The sequence below is a fragment of the Periophthalmus magnuspinnatus genome, chromosome 10 (assembly GCF_009829125.3).
Source record: "Periophthalmus magnuspinnatus isolate fPerMag1 chromosome 10, fPerMag1.2.pri, whole genome shotgun sequence".
NCBI classification, from domain to species: domain Eukaryota; kingdom Metazoa; phylum Chordata; class Actinopteri; order Gobiiformes; family Gobiidae; genus Periophthalmus; species Periophthalmus magnuspinnatus.
Window position 1 is genome coordinate 39,087 of NC_047135.1, and position 13,169 is coordinate 52,255.

A 13,169-nucleotide genomic window follows, 5' to 3' on the forward strand; every position below is an offset into this window, starting at 1 on the left:
AGAGAGAAGACCAGGACCAGAGATCGGATCAGGGGTTGGGAATAAGCCAAGGAGAAAGCAAAGAAAAAACAGAGCTACAACTGGGACTAAGGCAGGACTAAAGCAGGACTAAACCAGGACTAAGACAGGACTAAACCAGGACTACACCGGGACTAATCTGGGACTAAAGCAGGACTAAAGCAGGACTAAACCAGTACTAAGAGAGGACTAAACCAGGACTAAACTAGGACTAAACAGTGACTAAATCAGGACTTGTGGCCTGTACCTGATACACCTGCACACTAGAGGGCGCTGGGGGGTGGAAGACTTTTGTGGCACAGAGCCACTCTGAAGGGACCAGCTCCACCTGTTCCACACCCTGCACACAAGTATACACAAAATACTCACAAAATGTCTTCTTCAGTGGTCACATTACTGCTGGACACTGCCTTACCTTGAAGGGAGGAGCGAACTACATTGAAACTCAGAACCCTATTGTCTATGGTTTCTGTTTGTAGGCAAAGTCTGTTGTGCAACGCTAAGTGCTCTGTCTGAGTCCTTTTTAACATAGTAATTCAAGCCACTAATGAGTGATTTCACATCTTCTATTATCCTGGATAGCTGTATTTTTCTAGCTTCAGGTAGATACAAGGCATTGTCCAGCGGTAATGTGACCAGAACTGAAGGAGCAGCTTGGATGAGCAGCCAAATGTCTTCACTCCTACAACGTTTTGTCCAGTTGACAGATTTTATTTTTCATTTGCAATACTCACAAAATACTTAAAGAATACACACAAATCTGTTCTCCACCTCATCCATGACCTGGACACTAAGCACATCAAATACTCACAAAATACAAAGTACATTAATAAAGACAAAATACTGCAAAACACTTAAAAAATACACAGAAAATTCTACAAAATACTTACACAAATACAAAAAGGTTACAAATAGATTTGAGTTTGGGTTAGGTTTGGGTTTGTGTTAGATTTGAGTTAGGTTTGGATTAGGTATGAGTTTGGGATAGATTTGGGTTTGGATTAGAATTCGGGTGGGTTTGTCTTAGGTTTGAGTTTGGGTTAGGATTGGGTTTGGACTAGGATTAAATTTGGGTTAGGTTTGGGTTAGGATTAGATTTGGGTTAGGTTTAGGTTTCCGTTAGGTTTGGGTTATGGTTATGATCATTCTACAACCATCGACAAGGACACTAGAGCCTATGTTTTGGCCTGCCAGGTTTGTGCCAGGGGCAAAGCCTCCCACTCGCTGTCCTCTGGTCTGCTCCAACCATTGTTATGAAATGCTGTTAGTAACACATTGACTTTCACTTTAGATTGGGAGGGGTATGGTCCCGAGGAGCGTAACTGGGTCCCCAGGGCTTGTATCCTGGACCCTGATTTAGTTAGACTTTCATTTGGCTGATCCTGACAAGCCTGGGGGTTCCACCAGGAGGTGTGCCTTGGGGAAAGAGGGGAGGGGGGATCCCTGGGAGGCGACTTAGTCACCATTCACTGCACACCTGCATCTGATCAGCAATCGGGCCTCCACCTCTGGAGTACAAAGGGACCAAGAATCCTGCTCACATTGCCAGATCGTCAATGTATCCTCCGTGGTCCAGTTTGGTTTGGATTTGCGTTAAGTTTGGGTTAGGTTTGGGTTGGGTTTGGGTAAGGCACCTGTTCTCTGAGGCTCTGCAGGATGGTCAGGTAGAACTTGTAGAACAGGCTCAGGACTAGAGTTCTTCTGTACGACACCATCCCGCCCGGACACGAGGGGTCAAGGGTCATCTCATCAGCCAATGAGGAGCAGGCGGTCTGCAAGAGCTCCTCCCCCCACATCCTGAGGCAAGACAAGGAAAGTTTATTTGTATAGCACAATTCGTACACGAGGTAATTGCTTTATGGAATAAAAAAAAGATAATACAACAAGTTGAAAGCATAAATAAACACAAATAATCATCTTAATATTAACATTAAAGGAGAAAAGTACAGAATAAAAACCTTTCAGTCATATGCACAGCTAAACAGAACTGTTTGAGCCTGGATTTAACCATAGTCAAAGTAGAAGCCGGTGTAATCCGGGTGAAAAATGCGGATTCCCTACTCCCGTCCCTACCCTAGTTCCCTCTCTTCCTCCCGTCCCCCTCCGCTGTGTCCCTCACAAATCTCACCTGCCCGCTCACGTGACTCGTTGCGGCCAATCAGCCCCATATTAACCACAGCTACACACACCTGGTAGGTGCAAGGCTAGTGCGAGGAGCATGTGACGCCGGTAGGTTTAAAATTGTCATTTACGTTCATTTCGCCATAACAACGCTCCAACTTCATCAAAGTTACTCTTCAATCATAAGAACTGACCATCGAGGAAATACCACATCCGAGATGAGATTAAATTTCATGATATAAAGGGGAACTGTAGAGTTTGTTTGTTGCTAACGGTAGCCTAGCGCACTCCATTAATTTCTAATTGAAAGTTAGCATTGGGTTTTAAACCCGGTTTTCTCCACTGGTTTTAAATAAACACTATGAAACTTATATCACATCTTTTGTCAGTTTATATCATGTTATAGTCACTGTTGTAATGAATATCAAGCGTTTGATTTGTATATATGAATGCTAATGGTCTGAATGCTCAAATGCACATGCGCACTTTCCATGCACATGATTAATGTTGCTCCATATTGTACATTGTATTTATTGTCATGATTATTCACTGATACAGCTAGTATTGTTATAGATTATTTTGATTTTTGCAATTGCTACTTATTTCTACTGAAATTCTGATTGTGTACACATCGCACTGTATTGACTGAGGCCATAGTCCTATGTTCACACAGGCCAGGTTCTCATTCTCAGATGGCGAGCTACAGACGAACCCTTGAACCTAAATCGGGAGACTTGTGCTACAAGTGAACTGCACCTGCTCTGGTCGGGCCGGTAGGAGGCTTATCATAGCCAGTCCTTTTTGCCTCGCAACTCCACTCCACCCCTACTCCACCTCCACTCCGCCCTTACTTTACCTCCACTCCGCTTCTAATCTACCTCTCAACGTCAGGTCAAATTGACCCAGCCACAATCTACCTCCAACATATTTATAAACTGAATGTTTGAACTTCTCTGCTTGCAGCATATAGGCTGAACTCAGGGGGGTTGTGGGGCATTGAACTACCACTAGATAAACTTTGTCATTGACTTTCTCAGTGATCACTTTGTTACCCCATATACCCACTACACCTGTCTCAGATCTTCAGGAAGATTGTTCCAGGTTTTAGCTGCATAAAACTGAAATGCTGATTCTCCATGTTCAGTCCTGACTCTGGGCACCACCAGAAGGCTGGTTCCTAAAGTCCTCAGAGTGTGAGATGGTTCATGTGACACTAACATGTAGGAGATGTTCTTTGGTGCTGGTCCATGGAGACTTGCTCACAGAGCTGCTTTAAAGTCTATTCCCTGAGCCACAAGAGCCAGTGCAGAAACCTGAACACAAGATGCATGTATGAAGTACTTCCTGGTGCTAGACCTGAGCACAGGACGCATGTGTGAAGTACTTCCTGGTTCTAGACCATGCCGTATCAGAGAGCACCAATCACACGTTGAAATTATGAGCTGACCACACCACAGGAAAAGATACAGGGAGGGCATCTGACACACAGAGATACGGGGAGGGCGTCTGATACACCTAGATACGGGGAGGCACTGACACACAGGAGGAGATTGCTGGTTGTATTCTTACCTCCCTCTGAGTGCGTTGCTCGTTTTCAGGGCGAGGACAGTGGTTGGACCCATTCCTCCGAAGGCCAAACGGAGATCCTGAACCCGGCTTGACTCAGGTTCAAAGGTCACGTTGAATGTTGCTGTGACAATGCTGATATCATCCTCTCGACGGCGAGATGTTTTATATGAGCGAACAAACTGCCCCTGAAAAGAAAACAACACATAAGGAAAGGAGAGAGGAAGAGAGAGGAGACAGGAGGAGAGAGGAGGAGGTTCTACAGTATCTTTGCTGTTCCTGTATTGCACTTTTCTGGACTGAGATGTCTGATGTTTTTTCCTGGGATCTGCTGTAGCCACTCCACTGCTCCAATGACCATGGGAACCACTGATGCCTTCACCTTCCAGGCCTTCTCCATCTTTTCTTTGAGCCCCAGGTATTTCTCTAGTTTCTCATTTTTCTTTTTCCTGATGTTCCCACTTCTCACACACCTTAACGGCTTTGCTCTGTTGTTTATCCATCACAACGTCAGTCTGTATCTGTAGTCCCACAGGATCTTGGCTCGACCAATCTCCACTACCTTTGGAGGTGTTTCCCACCTTGACCTTGGGGTTTCCAGTTCGTACTCTGCACAGATGTTTCTTTACACCATGGCTCCACTTTGTACTGTACACCCTGGCTCCACTTTGTTATGCTGCTCCATGTTTGCTTTCCCTGCAGCATCTTACACCCTGCAGTTATGTGCTGGATTGTCTCAGGGGCCTCTTTGCACAGCCTACACCTTGGGTCTTGTCTGGTGTGGTATATCCTGCTCCCATGCATCCAGGATGAGTGCATCTTCAGTCCAGCGTTCTCAAGACATTGGCAGGATTTCTTTCAGCTACTTCAGTTATACTCCAGTGGTACACCCCATGCAAAGGCCCTATCCCTATCCCATCCATAGGATATACACTGCCTGGCTAACAAAAAAAAAAAAGTCACAACCAAAAAAAAAGGTCATAGACTCTAATATTAGGTTATTCCACCTTTTGCTTTGATTCCGGTACATTCGCTGTGGCATTGTTTCAATTTCGCTTCTGCAATGTCACAAGATTTATTTCCATCCAGTGTTGTTTTAATTTTTCACCAAAATCTTGCATTGATGATGATAGAGTCTGACCGATGCACAAAGCCTTCTCCAGTGCATCCTAAAGATTCTCAATGGGGTTAAGGTCTGGACTCTGTGGTGGCCAATCTATGTGTGAAAATTATGTCTCTTTCACAATTTAAGCCTGATGAATCCTGGCATTGTCATCTTAGAATATGCATAAAATAAATCCATAAATCCACCTCATTCTTTGAGCATAGACTGTTGCTGAACCTAGACCTGACCAACTCCTATTTGCTTAGTTACACCCTTCCAGTAATCAGATACTCAGCAGAAATCAAACGCCAAAGGAGGACATACAGACCACAGATGTTAAAACCTGAAAGCTCCAGACCATGCATGGAGGTTTCCATCCCAAATCCAGCACCTTGACACTGTATATGAGCCGTAAGGATGGAGGCGGAGGAATAGTAAGTGTGAGAGCCACTGTTCAGGATGAAATATCCAAGATCTGTAAGTACATCAAGGACAAGGCCCCAATAGATGATGTGCTCAGTGAATGTCTCAGATATTGGAGTGCAGAAGAAGAGGTGCTGGAGGAACCGTCATGGGAGGACAAGCCCCTGCATAGGATGTACCAGGGGAACATAACTGAAGTGCCCGATATCAAGAAATCCTACCAATGGCTTGAGAAAGCTGGACTGAGGGACTCATCCTGGCTGCACAGGAGCCGGCCTTGAGCACTAGATTGATAGAGGCCCAGATCTACCACACCAGACAAGACCCAAGGTGTAGGCTGTGCAAAGAGGCCCCTGAGATGCAGGGTGTAAGATGCTGCCTGGGAAAGCAAACATGGAGTGGCATAACCAAGTGGAGCCATGGTGTACAGAAACATCTTTGCAGAGTACGGACTGGAAACCCCAAGGTCAAGGTGGGATACACGTCCAAAGGTATTGGAGAATGATCGAGCCAAGATCCTGTGGGACTTCAGATACAGACTGACAGAATGGTGATGGACCAACCGGACATTGTGGTGGTGGATAAACAACAGATCAAAGCCGTTAAGGCAGACATCGCAGAACCAAGTGATGGGAACATCAGGAAAAAGGAACATGAGAAACATGAGAAATACCAGGGATTAAAAGAAGAGCTGGAGAAGGGCTGGGAGGTGAAGGCATCAGTGGTGCCTGTAGTCATCGGAGCACTTGGGGCAGTGACCCCCAAACTGGAGGAGTGGCAACAGCAGATCCCAGGAAAAACATCAGACACCTCAGTCCAGAAAAGTGCAGTACACGAACAGCAAAGATACTGTGCAGAACCCTCAACCTCCTGGGCTCTGGTCGAGGTTCCGAGGGTGGAAAAAGGAGGGATGAAACAACCCATGGAGGCTATTATTATTATATTTATATATATTTGTTTATAAAAATATATACTCACCCTCCATGTATATATACATATTTATATATTATGTATATTCGTGTACCTGTTGGCTGTAGGTGAGCTCGGCGCTCACGAGCACCTCTGCTGGATGGACCGTCGTTCGCCTGTATCCCGTGAAGAAGTCCTGGTCCATTTGCAGCACTCTGATACCCTCTGGAGGATGAGAGAATACAACACTACTACAGTACTACTACAATACATGATGAAGTATTAGAGAAGGACAGTATGACTATTCAGTATTGGCTTATTCCTGTTTCAGCCCTGGTTTAGTCCTGGTTTAGGTGTGGTTCAGTTGTGATTTAGTCCTGGTTTACCTCTGTCTCTCAGTGTGAGTATCGCTGCTGTGGACATCAACGCTGGGTTCAGATCTGAGATGGGACTCGCCGTCATGATGTTCCCTCCAAGAGCCTGAAACATAGGACTCAAATCATCAACCTCCAAAACCCAAAACTCCCAGATGATCCAGGAGATAGAGGTGATCCAGAAGATACAGGAAATCCAGAAGATTCAGCAGATACGGAAGCTCCAGAAGATTCAGACTCCAGAAAATCCAGAAGGTATAGGAGATAGAGGTGATCCAGAAGATACAGGAGATAAAGAAGATACAGGGGATACGGAAGATTCAAAAGATACAGGAGATCCAGAAGATACAGGAAATCCACAAGATCCAGAAAATAAAAGAGATCCAGAAGATCCAGAAAATCCATAAGTTACAGGAGACCCAGAAGATCCAGAAGATCCAGAAGATACAGGAGATACAGGAGATCGAGAAGATTCAGAAGATACAGGAAATCTAGAAGATATAGGAGATACAGAAGAACCAAAAGATACAGGAGATCCAGAAGATAAAGGAGATCCAGGTGACCGAAGATTCAGGAGATACAGAATATACAGGAGATACAGAAGATTCAGGAGATACAGAATATACAGGAGATATAGAAGATCCAGAAATTCAGGAAATCCAGAAGATATGGAAGATCCAGGAGATACCAAAACGTTTGGGAGACAACCCTAAACCTAAAGGAATGAAACAACTGAAACCAACCACTGCCAAAGGATAAAACAAGTTTCCTCAAACACATAATTATAATAAAAATAATAGTATGGACGCACAGCCACATTTCGGATCTGTTTCCCGGCGAACCATCGCAAATGCTCCAGGACAGCTCTGAACACCTCCGTCTGCCACGCAGGAAGTGACATCACAGCGTCCTGTAACACCGACTCCACTTGGTCGAGGCTCACTGCCGCACCAAACTTGATACCTGATACCAAAGTGTAAAACCCTATGAGCCCTTCACAATAAGAGCCCAGAGACTGTTCCCTCACAATAAGATGCACCTGTCTCCGTGTGTTGCACTGAGTTCAGCTCTGGGACCTGAGTTGGAGAAATGAGCACAGGATACACCATGTTTTTAAACTTCACCTCGATCCCTGAAACACAAAGACCTGGCTTAGTCCTTTCATTTCATTTATTGGTTTATTAGGACAGTGAACAATTACATTAAGCACAGTGGCAGATATGTTTGTACCAGATTGTAGCTCATAGCTAATTTCCATCTGTAGTCCTGGGAAGGGGAGACAACACACATACAAAACAACTTTACAATATACACTCACCTGAAGGATTATTAGGAACACCATACTAATACCGTGTTTGACCCCCTTTCACCTTCAGAACTGCCTTAATTCTACATGGCATTGATTCAACAAGGTGCTGATTCATTCTTTAGAAATGTTGGCCCATATTGATAGGAGCATCTTGCAGTAGATGGAGATTTGTGGGATGCACATCCAGGGCACGAAGCTCCCGTTCCACAACATCCCAAAGATGCTCTATCGGGTTGAGATCTGGTGACTGTGGGGGCCATTGTAGTACAGTGAACTCATTGTCCTGTTCAAGAAACCAATTTGAAATGATTCGAGCTTTATGACATGGTGCATTATCCTGCTGGAAGTAGCCATCAGAGGATGGGTACATGGTGGTCATGAAGGGATGGACATGGTCAGAAACAATGTTCAGGTAGCCTGTGGCATTTAAACGATGCCCAATTGTCACTAAGGGACCTAAAGTGTGCCAAGAAAACATCCCCCACACCATTACACCACCACCACCAGCCTGCACACTGTCAACAAGGCATGATGGATCCATGCTCTCATTCTGTTTATGCCAAATTCTGACCCTACCATTTGAATGTCTCAACAGAAATCGAGACTCATTAGACCAGGCAATATTTTTCCAGTCTTCAACTGTCCAATTTTTGTGAGCTCGTGCAAATTGTAGCCTCTTTTTCCTATTTGTAGTGGAGATGAGTGGTACTCGGTGGGGTCTTCTGCTGTTGTAGCCCATCCGCCTCAAGGTTGTGCGTGTTGTGGCTTCACAAATGCTTTGCTGCATTCCTTGGTTGTAACGAGTGGTTATTTCAGTCAACGTTGCTCTTCTATCAGCTTGAATCACTCGGCCCATTCTCCTCTGACCTCAAGCATCAACAAGGCATTTTTTCGCCCACAGGACTGCCACATACTGGATGTTTTTTCCCTTTTCACACCATTCTTTGTAAACCCTAGAAATGGTTGTGCGTGAAAATCCCAGTAACTGAGCAGATTGTGAAATACTCAGACCGGCCCGTCTAGCACCAATCACCATGCCACACTTAAAATTGCTTAAATCACCTTTCTTTCCCATTCTGACATTCAGTTTGGAGTTTGGAGATTGTCTTGACCAGGACCACACCCCTAAATGCATTGAAGCAACTGCCATGTGATTGGTTGATTAGATAATTGCATTAAGGAGAAATTGAACAGGTGTTCCTAATAATCCTTTAGGTGAGTGTACAAATATACAATAAAATAAATATTTATAAGTTAAAAGTGCAATGTGTAATGTAATGTAACGTAGTTTAATGTAATGTAATGTAGTGTAGTGTAATGTAATGTTATGTAATGTTATGTAATGTTATGTAGTGTAATGTAGTGTAATGTAATGTAATGTTATGTAGTGTAGTGTAATGTAATGTAATGTTATGTAATGTAATGTAGTGTAATGTAATGTAATGTAATGTAGTGTAATGTAATGTAGTGTAATGTAATGTTATATAATGTTGTAACACTATTGGTTTGGTAATCTGGGGGCCATCAGGTGATACCCACGAGGGTAATATCTGATGGCAAAATACACGTCTGGTATTGTTAGTGTGAGCATGTTTGGTGCTCCAGAATCCAATTTTTGACGGCCCTTGATGGCTTTATAGGAAAAGGCTGATTGAGAGAGGGCAGACTTTCTTTTAGGAACAGTCGCCTCTAGACACAGACCTTAACACTGAGAGCGAAGCTGGATGTAGGTCTTAAGAGGAGGTGGGGCGGCGTCATGTAAAACTTGATGGACCAGACGGATATCAGAGTACGTGATCAAGTTGTCGAAACTTAGTATTTTATATTTTTCCAAAACATGGCAATGATGGTAACGCCTTGGCTTTTTATCGAGAATTTTCAGGGCCTGATTATGTAAAGATTTTAGAGCTGTTAGGTTAGCCTGAGGCCAAGATGATATGCAATACAAAATATGAGATATGGTCATGGCGTCAGAGTAAGTCTTTGCAGCGATAACGGTTAGGGCTTAGTCCTGGTTTAGTCTTAGTTTAGTCCAGGTTCAGTCCCAGTTCAGTTTTTGTTACTGACCCACTTCTGTGTTTCCGACCACTATCCTGGACTCTGGGTGGGTCCACTTCAAATCCAGGAGCTGGTCTAAAGAGTTCGGCTGGAACCAGGTGCAGTGAGGACTCCTGAAGACCAGAGAGCAGGACTTTCTAGACCGGGTCAGGGACTGGACCAGGTTTAGACCAGAACCAGAGGAGCAGAAGAACAGAGCCAGAGGAGCAGAACCAGAGGAGAAGAGGAAAAGAAGAACAGAGCCAGAGGAGCAGAGCAGAACCAGGCAGACAGCAGCAGACAGGGGCAGACATGAGCAAACAAGAGCAGACAGGAGAGGTTCTGATGAGGTTTTGGACTTAACATTGACAGACCTTAAATAGATCCTTTCTATAATGACACATTCTCACTGACTTTAGATGTTGTATATGAAATACTCACACTATTCACAGTACTTACAGTATTCGCAGTACTCACAGTATTCGCAGTACTCACAGTACTCACAGTACTAATTGCCTCCACAGTAAAATACTGGTTTTGCTGTGTTGCTAAAACTTACGATGAGCTCCGGCGGAAAGATGACCTCCTGTGTTGGGTCAAAGGGCATGAACTCTGAGGGGTCAAACAGAGCCCGGCTAAGACCTAAGTCCCGATCCAGATCCAGATCCAGATCCTGGTCTAAACCCTGGTCCACACCCTGGTTCTGGTTCATGCAGCAGCCATTGGCTCTCCCTCCACAGCAGCCACCATTCTGAAACATTCAAATTAGTTTACAAGTTTATGCCAAGGTCAGTGGGGATTCTAGGGCTAAATGCTGTGCCTCATTTCCATACACAGTGGGCAAAAAAAGTATTTAGTCAGCCACCAATTCAGGAAGTTCTCCCATTAAAAAAGATGAGAGAGGCCTGTAATTTTCATCATAGGTACACTTCAACTCCATCCATCCATCCATCCAGCAATTTTCTTCTGCTTATCCGGAGCCGGGTCGCAGGGGCAGCAGTCTAAGCAGGGACTCCCAGACTTCCCTCACTCCACACACCTCCTCCAGCTCCTTCGGTGGGACCCCAAGGCGTTCCCAGGTCAGCTGAGAGACATAGGCCCTCCAGCGTGTCCTGGGTCTTCCCCGGGGTCTCCTCCTGGTGGGACATGCTCGGAACACCTCCCTAGGGAGGCATCCAGGAGGCATCCTGAGCAGATGCCCGAGCCACCTCAGCTGGCTCCTCTCAGCATATGGGAGCAGCAGCTCTACTTTGAGCTCCTCCCTTGTGACAGTGCTCCTCACCCAACATCTCTAAGGGAGTGCCCAGCCACCTTGGGGAGGAAACACATTTCGGTGTCTTGTATCCGCAATCTCATCCTTTCAGTCATTACCCAGAGCTCATGACCACAGGTGAGGGTAGGAATTTAGATTGACCAGTCAATCGAGAGCTTTGCCTTTCGACTCAGCTCCTTCTTTACCACAACGGACCGATACAGCGACTGCATCACTGCAGACGCTGCACCGATCCGCCTGTTAATCTCATGCTCCCTCCTTCCCTCACTCGTGAACAAGACCCCGAGATACTTGAACTCCTCCACTTGAGGCAGAGACTCAGCACCCACTCGGAGAGGGCAAGCCACATTTTTCCAGTGGAGAACCATGGCCTCGGATTCGGAGGAGCTGATTCTCATCCTAGCCGCTTCACACTCGGCTGCAAACCGCCCTAGTGCCTGGTACAGGTCCTGGCTCGATGAAGCCATCAGGACAGCATCATCCACAAATAGCAGCAATGAGATCCTGTGGTCCCCAAACCGGACCCCTCTGACCCCTGGCTGCACCTAGAAATTCTGTCCATAAATATAATGAACAGAACCGGTGACAAAGGGCAGCCCTGGTGGAGTCCAACATGCACCGGGAACAGGTCTGACTTACTGCTGGCAATGCAAGCACAGCTCCTGGTCTGGTCATAGAGGGACCGCACAACCTTTTGCAAAGGCAGACCAAACCTTTTGCAGATCCCATACTCCCAGAGTACCCCCCAAGGACACCATGAGGGACACCGTCAAATGCCTTCTCTATATCCACAAAAGACATGTGGACTGGTTGGGCAAACTCTCATGAACCCTTGAGGACCAGATAGAGCTGCTACAATCCTGAATCCGAGGTTCGACTATCGGTCGGATTCTCCTCTCCAAGACCCTGGAATAGACCTTACCATGAAGGCTGAGGAGTGTGATTCCTCTGTAACTGGAACACACCCTCCGATCCCCCTTCTTACACAAATTGACCACCAGCCCAGTTTGCCTGTCCAGCAGTACTGTCCCCGGCCGCCAAGCGATGTTGCAGAGATGTGTCAGCCAAGACAGCCCCACAATATCCAGAGACTTAAGGTACTCGGAACGGATCTGGTCCACCCCCGGAGCCTTGTCACCGAGGAGCTTGATAACCACCTCGGTGACTTCAGCCTGGGTGATGCACGAGTCCGCCTCGAGATCCCCAGTCTCGGTGTGGAATTGAGGAGATCCTCAAAGTATTCCTTCCGCCCGACAACATCCCCAGTTGAGGTCAGCAGCTCTTCACCCACACTGTAAACAGTGTTGATGAAGCACTGCTTCCCTCTCCTGAGGCGTTGGACGGCCTTTTTGCCTCCATGATGAGTCAACAAGGCTCGATAGGACTCCTTCTTCAGCCTGATGGCATCCGTTACTTCCGCTGTCCACCACCGGGTTCAGGGGACAAGTACCGACGACCTTACGACCACAGCTACGAGCAGTAGAGGTGGAGAACATGGCCCACTCGGAGTCCATGTCCCCAGCCTCCCCCGGGATCAGGGAGAAGCTCTCCCGGAGGTGTGAGTTGTAGACCCCCCCTGACAGAGGGCTCCACCAGACGTTCCCAGCAGACCCTCATGATATGCTTGGGCCTGCCAGGTCTATCTGGCTTCCTCCTCTGCCAGCGAATGTAACTCACAATCAGGTGGTGATCGGTTAACAGCTCTATTCCGATGGACACACTTGTGCTTGAACACGGTGTGCGTTATGGACAAACTGTGTCTAGCACAGAACTCCAATACAAAACACCACTCGGGTTCTGATCAGGGAGGCCGTTCTTCCCTATCACGCTCCTCCAGGTGTCACTGTCGTTACCCACATGGGCATTGAAGTCACCCAGGAGAACAACAGAGTCCCCGGTCGGTGCACTGTCTAGTATCCCTCCCAGGAGGGAGGGATACTACCCACTCCAAGAAGGCCGGGTACTCTGCACTGCTGTTCGGCCCATAAGCCGACACAACAGTGAGAGACCTGTCCCCAACCCGAAGGCACAGGG

General features: G+C 46.4%; 1 protein-coding gene across 1 annotated transcript in view; it reads right to left on the bottom strand.

Moving 5' to 3' along the window:
- The window catches only part of xdh (xanthine dehydrogenase), a 53,104-nt gene that overhangs the window by 23,091 nt on the left and 16,844 nt on the right, over positions 1 to 13,169 (bottom strand). Inside the window, exons 7-15 of the mRNA XM_033974527.2 lie at positions 10,422 to 10,613; positions 9,893 to 10,037; positions 7,556 to 7,648; positions 7,328 to 7,479; positions 6,529 to 6,622; positions 6,258 to 6,367; positions 3,709 to 3,893; positions 1,653 to 1,815; positions 266 to 358 (exon numbers count right to left, since the gene is read on the bottom strand). Of these exons, the coding sequence (XP_033830418.1) occupies positions 266 to 358; positions 1,653 to 1,815; positions 3,709 to 3,893; positions 6,258 to 6,367; positions 6,529 to 6,622; positions 7,328 to 7,479; positions 7,556 to 7,648; positions 9,893 to 10,037; positions 10,422 to 10,613 (1,227 nt within the window). The remainder of the gene's footprint in view (positions 1 to 265; positions 359 to 1,652; positions 1,816 to 3,708; positions 3,894 to 6,257; positions 6,368 to 6,528; positions 6,623 to 7,327; positions 7,480 to 7,555; positions 7,649 to 9,892; positions 10,038 to 10,421; positions 10,614 to 13,169) is intronic.